Source organism: Taeniopygia guttata, chromosome 32 (assembly GCF_048771995.1).
Source record: "Taeniopygia guttata chromosome 32, bTaeGut7.mat, whole genome shotgun sequence".
In the NCBI taxonomy this organism is placed as follows: Eukaryota; Metazoa; Chordata; class Aves; order Passeriformes; family Estrildidae; genus Taeniopygia; species Taeniopygia guttata.
Window position 1 is genome coordinate 957,851 of NC_133057.1, and position 13,083 is coordinate 970,933.

At 57.1% G+C, this 13,083-nt stretch overlaps 1 protein-coding gene across 1 annotated transcript in view; it reads right to left on the reverse strand.

Moving 5' to 3' along the window:
- Positions 1–204: 204 nt before the first annotated feature.
- Positions 205–13,083, reverse strand: part of NEURL4 (neuralized E3 ubiquitin protein ligase 4) — a 48,321-nt gene continuing 35,442 nt past the window's right edge. The window contains exons 22-29 of the mRNA XM_072920529.1: positions 12,013–12,171; positions 9,808–9,987; positions 7,975–8,068; positions 7,144–7,242; positions 4,442–4,568; positions 3,523–3,635; positions 2,149–2,320; positions 205–623 (exon numbers count right to left, since the gene is read on the reverse strand). Of these exons, the coding sequence (XP_072776630.1) occupies positions 413–623; positions 2,149–2,320; positions 3,523–3,635; positions 4,442–4,568; positions 7,144–7,242; positions 7,975–8,068; positions 9,808–9,987; positions 12,013–12,171 (1,155 nt within the window). The 3' untranslated portion in view covers positions 205–412. The remainder of the gene's footprint in view (positions 624–2,148; positions 2,321–3,522; positions 3,636–4,441; positions 4,569–7,143; positions 7,243–7,974; positions 8,069–9,807; positions 9,988–12,012; positions 12,172–13,083) is intronic.

Below are 13,083 nucleotides of genomic sequence, written 5' to 3' on the forward strand. Positions count from 1 at the left end.
CCATTTTTTGGGTGATAATTCCCCCATTTTTGGGACAATTCCCCCCATATTTTCAGGGTGATTTTCCTCATTTTTGGGACTATTCCCCCCACATTTTCGAGGTGATTTCTCCCATTTTTGGGTGATAACTCCCCCATTTTTTGGGAAAATTCCCCCCATATTTTCAGGGCGATTTCCCCTATTTTTGGGAAAATTCCCCCCATATTTTCAGGGTGATTTTCCTCATTTTTGGGATGATTCCCCCCCATATTTTGAGGTGATTTCTCCCATTTTTGGGTGATAACTCCCCCATTTTTGGGACGATTCACCCCAAATTTCCGGGGTGATTCCATCACAGTTTTGGGGTGATTCCTCCCATATTTTCGGGGTGATTTCTCCCATTTTTGAGGTGATTTCTCCCATTTTCGGGGGCTCAGTCGACACGGACCAGCAGCCCGGCCAGCACGGTGGCCCCCGGCTCCTTGGTCACCCACTCCAGCTGGGCGGGGTCCAGCCCCTGGGGGGGCTCCAGGGCTGGGGGGGGGCTCAGCGAGGGGGGCCCGGCCCGGAAGGAGCCGGGACGGACCCAAACCTCGAAGGCCACCTGAGCCCCCCGGGGCCGCGGCCAGCCCGGCTCCCGGAACCTGGGGGGGAAAAAACGGGATATAAAATAGCCCAAAATAGCCTAAAATAGCCCAAAATTCACCCCAAAATTCACCCCAAAGCCAGCCCGGCTCCCGGAACCTGGGGGGGAAAAACGGGTCGTAAAATAACCCAAAATAGCCTAAAATAGCCCAAAATCCAGCCCAAAATTCACCCCAAAGCCAGCCCAGCTCCCGGAACCTGGGGGGAAAAAACGGGTCGTAAAATAGCCTAAAATAGCCCAAAATAGCCCAAAATCCAGCCCAAAATTCACCCCAAAGCCAGCCCGGCTCCTGGAACCTGGGGTGGAAAACGGGCCATAAAATAGCCTAAAATAGCCTAAAATAGCCTAAAATTCACCCCAAAATTCACCCCAAAATTCAACCCAAATCCAGCCCAAAATTCAACCCAAAGCCAGCCCGGCTCCCGGAACCTGGGGTGGAAAATGGGCCATAAAATAGCCTAAAATAGCCTAAAATATCCTATAATAGCCTAAAATATCCTAAAATAGCCCATAATCCAGCCCAAAATTCAACCCAAAATCCAGCCCAAAATTCACCCCAAAGCCAGCCCGGCTCCCGGAACCTGGGGGGGAAAAAACGGGTCATAAAATAGCCTAAAATAGCCTAAAATAGCCCAAAATTCACCCCAAAATTCACCCCAAAATTCACCCCAAAGCCAGCCCGGCTCCCAGAACCTGGGGGGGAAAACGGGTCATAAAATAGCCTAAAATAGCCTAAAATAGCCCAAAATTCACCCAAAAATCCAGCCCAAAATTCACCCCAAAATTCACCCCAAAATTCACCCCAAAGCCAGCCCGGCTCCCGGAACCTGGGGGGGAAAATGGGTCAGAAAATAGCCTAAAATAGCCTAAAATAGCCCAAAATTCACCCCAAAATTCAACCCAAAGCCAGCCCGGCTCCCGGAACCTGGGGGGCGAGAAAGGACTCAGGAAATGTCCCAGAATAACCCAAAATATCCTAAAATAGCCCAAAATCCACCCTCAGAATATCCCAAAATCCAACACAAAAATCCCCCCCAACAAGACCCCAAATTCCTCCCCCAGGTGGCTCCTCCCACTTTTATTTAGCCCCTCCCACTTTATTTACCCCTCCCACTTTTCTTTCACCCCTCCCAATTTTCTTTAGCTCCTCCCAGTTTCTTTAACTCCTCCCACTTTTATCGCAACCCTCTTTTCTTTAGCCCCTCCCACCATTTTTAGCTCCTCCTACTTTTATTTAGCCCCTCCCACTATTTTTAGCCCCTCTTACTTTTCCTTAGCTCCTCCCACTGTTTTTTGCCCCTCCCACTTTTATTTAGCCCCTCCCACTTTTTTGCCTCTCCCTTTTCTGTTAGCCCCACCCACTATTCTTTAGCCCCTCCCACTTTTATTTAGCCACTCCCATTTTGCCTTATCCCCTCCCACTTTTATTTAGCCCCTCCCACTTTTCTTTCGCTCCACCCCCCCACAGTAGGCCCCGCCCCGTTTCACTTGGCCCCGCCCCTTTCCTGGCCCCGCCCACTCACGTGACGCGGCTGGCGAACGGCTCCATGGCGGCGTACCCGAGGGCGGGCGACAGCACCAGGGGGGCGGGGCCGGGGGGGCGGGGCCCGGGGCCCGGGGGGGCGGGGCCTGAGCGCGGGTGGGCGGGGCCAGGCGGCTCCGGCCGGCAGGGGGCGCTGAGCAGCGACCACGGGCCTGGGGGGGGGGGATTGAGGGGGGCCTCACGGTTTTTGGGGGTCCCTCGGCCCATTTTTTGGGTCCCCTCCCCATTTTCAGTGTCCCCACCCCGTTTTTGCGGACCCCTCCCCATTTTCAGCCTCCCCCTCCCCATTTTTGGGCTCCCAGACCCATTTTCAGGGTCCCCATCCTGATTTTGGAATCCCCGTGCCCATTTTGGGGTCCCCTCCCCATTTTTCGGGACCTTTACCCGTTTTCAGGGTCCCCGCCCCGTTTTTGCCGACCCCTCCCCATTCTTGGGGTGCCCATCCCGATTTTGGGGTCACGGACCCCTTTTCAGGGTGCCCATCCCAATTTTGGGGTCTCCATCCCATTTTAGGGGTCCCCATCCCTATTTTCGGGATCCCCGTGCCCATTTTGGGGTCCCCGTGCCCATTTCGGAGTCCCACCCCCATTTTGGGGTGCCCAGCCCGTTTTTGGGGTTCCCAGCCCATTTTTGGGGTCCCCATCCCTATTTTGGGGATCCCCGTGCCCATTTTGGAGTCCCCTCCCCATTTTTGCCGTTCCCATCCCCGTTTTCGGAATCCCCGTGCCCATTTGAGTCCCACCCCCATTTTCGGGGTCCCCGTGCTCATTTTTGGCGTTCCCATTCCCATTTTTGGGGTCCCCATGCCCATTTTGGGGTTCCCACCCCCATTTCTGGGGTTCCCATCCCCATTTTCGAGGTCCCATCCCCATTTTTGGGGTCCCAGCCCCATTTTTGGGGTTCCCAATCCCATTTTTGGTGTTCCCACCCCCATTTTTGGGGTTCCCAGCCCGTTTCGGAGTCCCACCCCCATTTTTGGGGTTCCCAGTCCCATTTTGGGGTCCCATACCCATTTTGGGGTCCCATCCCCATTTTTGGGGTCCCGGTGCCCATTTTTGGGGTCTTGGTGCCCGTTTCGGAGTCCTATCCCCATTTTGGAGTCCCACCCCCATTTCTGGGGGTCCCATGCCCATTTTCGGGGTCTCCATCCCCATTTTTTGCCATTCCCATCCCCATTTTTGGGGTTCCCAGACCATTTTTGTGCTCCCCATCCCCATTTTTTGGCATTCCCATCCCCGTTTTCGGGGTCCCACCCCCATTTTGGGGTGCCCACCCCCATTTTTGGGGTCCCCGTGCCCATTTTGGGGTTCCCAATCCCATTTTCGGGGTTCCGTGCCCGATTTCGGGGTCCCACCTGGCACGAGCTCCCCGCGGTCGAGGCTGCGCCGCACGGCGCCGGCGCTGGTGCCGTGATAGGCCCGAGGCCACTTCTGCCACCCCCCGCCCCCCTCGGGCCGCGGCTTCGGCCTGGGGACCCCAAAATGCAACCCAAAGTTAACCCTGAACCCCAAAATCCACCCCAAAGTTAACCCTGAACCCCAAAATGCACCTCAAAATTAACCCCCAACCCCAAAATCCATCCCAAATTAACCCCGCACCCCAAAATCCATCCCAAAATAAACCCCAAACCCCAAAATCCACCCCAAAATTAACCCCGATCCCCAAAACCCACAGCAAATCAACCCCAAACCCCAAAATCCACCCCAACATTAACCCCAAACCCCAAAATCCATCCCAAATTAACCCTGAACCCCAAAATGCACCCCCAAAATGCACCCCAAAATCAACCCCGAACCCCAAAATCCACAGCAAATTAACCCCGAACCCCAAAATCTGCCCCAAATCAACCCCAAACCCCAAAATCCACACCCAAAATCCACCCCAAATTAACCCCCCCAGGACTCCCCAAATCCCCCCCAAACCTCCCCCAAATCCCCCCAAGACCTCACAATCCCTCCCTAAATCCCCCCCAGGACCCCCCAAAACCCCCCAAACCCCCCCTAATTCCCCCCAGGACCCCACAAGAACCCCCCAAATCCCCTCCAAACCTCCCCCAATCACCCCCAACACCCCCCAATCCCCCCCTAATTCCCCCCAGGACCCCCCAAATCCCCCCAAATCCCCCCAGACTCCACCCAAACACCCCCCAAATCCCCTCCAAATCCCCCCTAAACACCCCCAGGACCCCCAACTCCCCCCCAACCCCCCCATTTCCACCCCAAATCCCCCCCAAACCTCCCCAAACCCCCCCAACCCCCCCGATCCCCCCGTACCGGAGGCTGAAGCGGCACCAGCCCAGGGGCAGGGGGGGCTCCCGGGGGTCCCGGGGGTCGCCCCCCCCCCGCTCACAGCCCTGACAGAAGCAGCGGCTGCGCCGCGGCTCGGGGGCGAAGTACTCGTCTGTGGGGGGAACGGGGCGGGGACCCCCAAATCGGGGTCAGGGACCTCAAAATCGCAGTTAAAACCTCAAAAAATGAAGTCAGGGACCCCAAAAATGGGTCAGGAACCACAAAAATGGGGTCAGGGACACCAAAAACAGGGTCAGGACCTTGCAAAATCGGGGTCGGGGACCACAAAATTGGAGTTAAAACCTCAAAAAATGGAGCCAGGGACCCCAAAAATGGGTCAGGGACCCAAAAATGGGGTCAGGACCTCGAAAAATTGAGTCAGGGACCTCAAAAATGGGGTCAGGGACCCCAAAAATGGGGTCAGGGACCACAAAAATGGGGTCGGGGATACCGAAATTGGGGTCAGGACCTCGGAAAGGGGGGTCAGGGACCCCAAAAACGGGGTCAGGGACCCCAAAAACGGGGTCAGGGACACCAAAAATGGGTCAGGGACACCAAAAACGGGGTCAGGGACACCAAAAATGGGTCAGGGACACCAAAAACGGGGTCAGGGACACCAAAAATGGGGTCAGGGACACCTAAAATAGGGTCAGGGACCCCAAAAACGGGGTCAGGGACACCAAAAATGGGGTCAGGGACTCAAAAAATGGGGTCAGGGAGACCAAAAATGGAGTCAGGGACATCAAAAATGGGTCAGGGACACCAAAAATGGGGTCAGGGACCCCCAAATTGGGGTCAGGGACCCCAAAAATGGGGTCAGGGACACCAAAAATGGGTCAGGGACGCCGAAACCGGGGTCAGGACCTCGAAAAATGGGGTCAGGGATACCAAAAATGGGGTCAGGGACACCAAAATTGGGTCAGGACCTCGAAATTGGGGTCAGGACCTAAAAATTGGAGTTAAAACCTCAAAAAATGAAGTCAGGGACCCCAAAAATGGGTCAGGGACCCAAAAAATGGGGTCAGGGACCTCGAAATTTGGAGTCAAGGACATCAAAAATGGAGTCAGGGACCCCAAAAATGGATCAGGGACCCCGAAATTGGGGTCAGGACCTAAAAAATGGGGTCAGAACCTCCAAAAATGGAGTCAGGGACCCCAAATCCTCCCCCAAACCCCCCCAGCACCCCCAAAATCCCTCCCAGGACCCCCCAAAATCCTTCCCAGGACCCCCCAACCCTCCCCAAATCCTCCTCAGGAACCCCCAAACCCCCCCAAAACCCCCCCCAGAACCCCCCAAATCCCCCCTAAGGACCCCCCAAAATCCCCCTCAGGACCCCCCCAACTCCCCCCAAGACCCCCCAAACGCCCCCAGGACCCCCCAGGACCCCCCAAATCCCCTCTAAGGACCCCCCAAATTCCCCCCAAAGCCCCCCAAGACCCCCCAAATCCCATTCAGGACCCCCCAGATGTCTCCCAAATTCTCCCAAATCCCCCCCAGGACCCCCCAAAGCCCCCCAGGACACCCCAAATCCCCCCAGGACCCCCCAAACCTCCCCCAGGACCCCCCAAAGCCCCCCAAACCACCCCAAATCCCCCTCAGGACCCCCCTAAATCCCCCTCAGGACCTCCCCAAATCCCTCAAGGACCCCCCAAACCTCCCCCAGGACCCCCCAGGAGCCCCCCAAAATCCCTCCCAAACCACCCCAAATCCCCCGAGGACCTCCCAAAGCCCCCAAAATCCCCCTCAGGACCCCCCAAACCCCCCCAGGACCCCCAAAAATCCCTCCCAGGACCCCCCAACCCTCCCCAAATCCTCCTCAGGAACCCCCAAACCTCCCCCAGAACGCCCCAAATCCCCCCTAAGGACCCCCCAAATGCCCCCCAAACCCCCCCAAGACACCCCAAATCCCATTCAGGACCCCCCAAACCATCCCAAACCCCCCCAGGACCCCCCAAATCCCCCCAACTCCCCTCAGGACCCCCCAAACCCCCCCAGGACCCCCCAAAACCCCCAAAATCCCCCTCAGGACCCCCCAAATCCCCCCCAGGACCCCCCAAAATCCCTCCCAGGACCCCCCAAAGCCCCCCCAAAGTCCCCCAAGACACCCCAAATCCCTCAAGGACCCCCCAAACCTCCCCCAGGACCCCCCAGGAGCCCCCCAAAATCCCTCCCAAACCACCCCAAATCCCCCGAGGACCTCCCAAACCCCCTTAGGACCCCCCAAATCCCCCCAGCCCCCCCAGGACCCCCCAACCCTCCCCAAATCCTCCTCAGGACCCCCCAAACCTCCCCCAGAACCCCCCCAGGACCCCCCAAAATCCCACTCAGGACCCCCCAAATCCCACTCAGGACCCCCCAGATGTCTCCCAAATTCTCCCAAATCCCCCCCAGGACCCCCCAAAATCCTCCCCAGGACCCCCCAACCCTCCCCAAATCCTCCTCAGGAACCCCCAAACCTCCCCCAGAACCCCCCCAGAACCCCCAAACCCCCCCAAGACCCCCCAAACCCCCCCAGGACCCCTCAACCCTCCCCAAATCCTCCCCAGGACCCCCCAAACCCCCCTCAGGACCCCCCAAATCCCATTCAGGACCCCCCAAACCTCCCCCAGGACCCCCCAGGACCCCCCAAAATCCCTCCCAGGACCCCCCAAACCCCCCCAAATCCCCCCGGAGCCCCCAGACCCACCGGGCAGCAGCAGCAGGTCCTTGAAGCGGGCACAGAGCGCCTGGTAGGGGCAGGGCTGGGGGGGCGCGGGGGGACCCCAACAGAGGCTCTCCTTCACCCCTGGGGGGGCAGGGGGGGCTCAGAGCCCACCCAGACCCCCCCCAAATAAAACAGGGGGTCCCCAAACCCCCCTCCCCAAAATTTGGGGCTTCCAGAGCCTCCCCAAGCCCCAAAAATGGAGATTTTTCTTCCGAATCGCCCCAAATTTGGGGTTCCTTGACCACCCCCCCACCAAAATTTGGGGTTCCTTGTACATCACTCAACACAAATTTTGGGGGTCCCCTCTCCCAGACCCCCCGAATTTTGGGATACCCCCAATTTCTGGCTCCCAAACCCCCAAATTTTGGGGTCAAATCCCTGATTTTGGGGTCGCACCGCCCAAACCCTTCGAATTTTGGGGTTCTCCCCCGATTTTGGGCTCCCAAACCCCCAAATTTTGGGGTCAAATCCCGGATTTTGGGGTCCCAGCCCCCCCAAATCCCTGAATTTCGGGGTCCCCCCCAATTTCAGGTTCCCAAACCCTCAAATTTCGGGGTCCCCCCCAATTTTGGGTTCCCAAACTCCCAAATTTTGGGGTTCCCCCCATTTTGGGGCTCCCAAACCCCCAAATTTCATTGTCAAACCCCCGAATTTTTGGGTCCAACCCCAGATTTTGGGGTCCCACCCCCCCCGAGCCCCCAAATTTTGGGGTCCCCCCCATTTTAGGGCTCCAAGCCCCCAAATTTTGGGGTTACATCCCAGATTTTGGGGTCCCAGCCCCCCCAAACCCCCGAATTTCGGGGTGCCCCTCACCATCCACCACGTCGGCTTTCTCCACGTCCCCCCGATTTCGGGGGTCCCCGCTGGGGGAGCCCCCCCCGGCCGGACCCTCGGCCACGATCGTCACCTGGGGGGGGGGGAAGGGATTTGGGGGGGCTGGGCCGGATTTGGGGTCCCCAAAACCCTTTTGGGGGGTCCCAAACTCTTTTTTGGGGGGTCCGTGACTGATTTTGGGGGGTTCTTGGGAGTTTTTTTGGGGTCCCAGACCCTTTTTTGGGAGTCCCTGACTGATTTTGGGGGGTTCGTGGGAGTTTTTGGGGTCCCAAACCCTTTTTTGGGGGGTCTCAAACCCTTTTTTGGGGGTCCCTGACTGATTTTGGGGGGTCCCTGACTGATTTTGGGGGGTTCTTGGGAGTTTTTTGGGGGTCCCAAACCCCTTTTGGGGGGTCTCAAACCCTTTTTTGGGGGTCCCTGACTGATTTTGGGGAGCTCTTGGGAGTTTTTTGGGGGTCCCAAACCCTTTTTTGGGGGGTCCCTGGTCGATTTTTGGGGTCACAGAGACTTTTTGGGGGTCCTTGACCCTTTTCTGGGGTCCCCAAACCCCTTTTGGGGGGTCCCCAAACCCTTTTTGGGGGGTCCTTGACCGATTTTGGGGCTTTTTGGGACATTCTGGTGGGGCTGGACCCCATTTTGGGGGTCCCCAAACCCTATTGTGGGGTCCCAAACAATTTTTCGGGGGTCCCAGACCCTTTTTGGGGTCCCCAAACTCCTTTTGGGGGGCCCCAGACACATTTTTGGGGGTCCCAGGGACTTTTTGGGGGTCCTTGACCCTTTTCTGGGGCCCCCAAACCCTTTTTGGGGTCCTAAACCCTTTTTTGGGGGTCCCAGACACATTTTGGGGGGTCCAGGGAGTTTTTTGGGGGTCCCAAACCCTTTTTTGGGGGGTCCCAGACACACTTTGGGGGGTCGTGGGAATTTTGGGGGCGTCCCAAAGGTTGGATTTGGAAGGATTTTTTCCTCAATTTTTGGGATTTTTGGGGTTTCTGGATTTCGGGTCTTTCTGGGTCCCAGATTTTTGGGGGTTTTTTGGGGTTTTTCAGGGTTATTTGGGGTTTTTTTGGGGTGCCCGATTTGGGGGTGCCCCTCACCTGCTGGCACTGCCCATAGAGATCCCACAGGTGTGCCCAGGTGTGCCCGGGGGGGTTTTGATGGGGATTTTTGGGCTTTCTGGGGTTTCTGGCTCCCAGAATTTCAGTTTTTTTGGGTTTTTTTGGGGTGCCCGATTTGGGGGTGCCCCTCACCTGCTGGCACTGCCCACAGAGGTCCCACAGGTGTGCCCAGGTGTGCCCGGGGGGGTTTTGAGGGGGATTTTTGGGGTTTCTGGATTTCGGGTCTTTCTGGGTCCCAGAATTTCGGGTTTTTTGGGGGTTTTTTGGGGTGCTCGATTTTCGGGGTGCCCCCGTGCCCCCCTCACCTGCTGGCACTGCCCGTAGAGGCCCCACAGGTGTGCCCAGGTGTGGCTGGGCAGGTTCAGTGCCCTGAATTTGGGGTTTCTGAGGTTTCTGGCTCCCAGAATTTCAGGTTTTTTGGGGTTTTTGGGGGGTTTTTTCGGGGTTTTTTGGGGTGCCCGATTTGGGGGTGCCCCCGTGCCCCCCTCACCTGCTGGCACTGCCCGTAGAGGCCCCACAGGTGTGCCCAGGTGTGCCCAGGTGTGCCCAGGGGGGATTTTGATGGGGATTTTTGGGCTTTCTGGTGCTTCTGGCTCCCAGAACTTCCGTTTTTTTGGGGTTTTTTTTGGGTTTTTTGGGGTTTTTTTGGGGTTTTTTTTGGGTTTTTTGGGGTGCCCGATTTGGGGGTGCCCCTCACCTGCTGGCACTGCCCGTAGAGGTCCAGCAGGACGTGGCAGGGGCTGGGCACCCCCCCGGCCACGGCGCCCTGGTCGCGGCCGTTGATGAAGAGGTGCAGCCGCCCCCCCCCGTCCACCAGGAGCCCCAAAATCGTCCCGGCGGGGAGCAGCTCCAGGGAGGGGCCGGGCAGGTCACGGACCTGGGGGGGCAAAATTTGGGGGGTCAGAGTGAAAATTGGGGGGTCACGATGAAATTTGGGGGGTTTTGGGGGTGTTTTGGGGGGTTTTTGGGGTCACAGGTCCCGGCCGGGAGCAGCTCCAGGGAGGGGCCGGGCAGGTCACAGACCTGGGGGGCGAAATTTGGGTAAATTTGGGGGGTCACGATGAAATTTGGGGGGTCAGAGTGAAATTGGGGTGTCAGGAAGGGTTTGGGAGGGGTTTTGGGGGGTTTTGGGGGGTTTTTCGGGGGTTTTGGGGTCACAGGTCCCGGCCGGGAGCAGCTCCAGGGATGGGCCCGGCAGGTCACGGACCTGGGGGGCGAAATTTGGGGGGTCAGAGTGAAATTTGGGGGGTCAGAGATGAAATTGGGGGGTCAGGAGGGGTTTGGGAGGGGTTTTGGGGTGTTTTTGGGGAGTTTTGGGGTCACAGGTCCCGGCCGGGAGCAGCTCCAGGGAGGGGCCGGGCAGGTCATGGACCTGGGGGGCGAAATTTGGGTAAATTTGGGGGGTCACGATGAAATTTGGGGGGTCAGGACGGGGTTTGAGGGGGTTTTGGGGGGGTTTTTGGGGGTTTTGGGGTCACAGGTCCCGGCCAGGAGCAGCTCCAGGGAGGGGCCCGGCAGGTCACGGACCTGGGGGGCGAAATTTGGGTAAATTTGGGGGGTCAGAGTGAAATTTGGGGGGTCAGAGATGAAATTTGGGGGGTTTTGGGGGGTCTTGGGGAGTTTTTGGGGTCACAGGTCCCGGCCGGGAGCAGCTCCAGGGAGGGGCCGGGCAGGTCACGGACCTGGGGGGGCAAAATTTGGGTAAATTTGGGGGGTCACGATGAAATTTGGGGGGTCAGGAGGGGTTTGGGAGGGGTTTTGGGGGGTTTTTGGGGGGTTTTGGGGTCACAGGTCCCGGCCGGGAGCAGCTCCAGGGAGGGGCCGGGCAGCTCACGGACCTGGGGGGCGAAATTCGGGTAAATTTGGGGGGTTCAGAGTGAAATTTGGGGGGTCAGAGATGAAATTTGGGGATCAGGAGGGGTTTTGGGGGTATTTTTGGGATATTTTAGGGATAATCTGGGGGTGTTTGGGATATTTTTGGGGCATTTTTGGGGTTATTTCAGGCAAAGATCAAGGATATTTTGGGATATTTTCGGTGTTTTTGGGATGTTTTCGGGGATATTTTGGGGATATTTTGAGGATATTTTGGGGATATTTTTGGGGATATTTTGGGATTATATTTGGGGATATTTTTAGGATATTTTTGGGGTGGTTCTGAGATTATTTTTGGGGATATTTTTTGGGATCTTTTGGGGCTATTTCAGGGATACTTTGGGGATATTTTTGGGGGTATTGAGCGGATATTTTGGGGATATTTTGGGGACATTTTTGGGGATATTTAGGGGATACTTTGGGGGTATTTAGGGGATATTTTGGGGATATTTCAGGGATATTTTGGGGATATTTAGGAGATATTTTGGGGATATTTTTGGGGTGTTTTTGGGGCTATTTTTGGTGATATTTAGGTGATATTTCAGAGATATTTTGGGGATATTTTTGGGGCGTTTCAGGCAGTTTTTGGGGTGTTTCTGACCTTCCTGGCGTTGTGGAAGACGCCGCGGCGCTGCAGGATCCAGGCGGGGGTTGGGGTAATTTGGGATATTTTTGGGGATATTTTGGGGATACTTTGGGGATACTTTGGGGATACTTTGGGGATATTTTTGGGGCTATTTGGGGTGTTTCTGACCTTCCTGGCGTTGTGGAAGACGCCGCGGCGCTGCAGGATCCAGGCGGGGGTGGGATAATTTGGGGTATTTTTGGGGATATTTTGGGGATATTTAGGGGATATTTTAGGGATATTTTGGGGATATTTAGGGGATATTTTGGGGATATTTCAGAGATATTTTGGGGATATTTTTGGGGATATTTTGGGGATATTTAGGAGATATTTTGGGGATATTTCAGAGATATTTTGGGGATATTTTGGGGATATTTTTGGGGATATTTTGGGTGTGTTCCTGACCTTCCTGGCGTTGTGGAAGACGCCGCGGCGCTGCAGGATCCAGGCCGGCCGCTTGAGGCCGTGGGCGCAGGCCGGGAGGGGGGCGCGGCCGGGGGGGGCCCCGGTGACCCCCAGAGCCAGGGAGGAGCTCCACTGCGGGTTCAGGGCGTCGATCTGCACCTGTGACGTCATCAGTGATGTCATGGTGACGTCATCAGGGCATGGTGACATCATCGGCCACCCCCGATGTCCCTCGGTGCCCCCACGGTGTCACAGACCCCCCCAAAAATAACCCCAAATCCCCCAAAATCGGCCCCACTGCGGGTTCAGGGCGTCGATCTGCACCTGTGACGTCATCCGTGATGTCATGGTGACGTCATTGGGGTGAGTGACGTCATTGGCCACCCCCGATGTCCCTCGGCTTCCCCTGAACCGCCCCAAAACAGCCCCAAACCCCCCCAAAATCGGCCCCACTGGGGGCTCAGGGCATTGGTCTGCTCCTGTGATGTCATCAGTGATGTCATCAGGACCCAGTGATGTCATTGGTGACCCCCCCCATGTCCCTCAGTGCCCCCAAGGTCCCCATTGGCCGCTCCCCTGTGACATCACCGTGTCCCCTATGACATCACCACCTCCCCAGTCTCCCATTGGCCCCTCCCCTGTGACATCACCACCCCCTCCATGACATCACCACCATGCCCTGTGACATCACTGGCTGCCTGAGCCCCCATTGGCTGCTCCCCTGTGATGTCGCCACCTTCCCAATCTCCCTTTGGCCGCTCTCGTTTGACGTCACCACCACCCCGATGACATCACCACCACCCCTATGATGTCACCATGCCCCCAATGATGTCACCACCATCCCAATGATGTCACCACCACCCCAATGACATCACCATGTCCCCAATGACATCACCATGTCCTCTATGACGTCACCACCACCTCAATGACGTCACCACCTCCCCAATGACGTCACCACCTCCCCAATCTCCTGTTGGCCGCCCTCGTTTGACGTCACCACCACCCCAATGACGTCACCATGTCCCCTATGACGTCACCATGTCCTCTATGACGTCACCACCTCCCCAATGA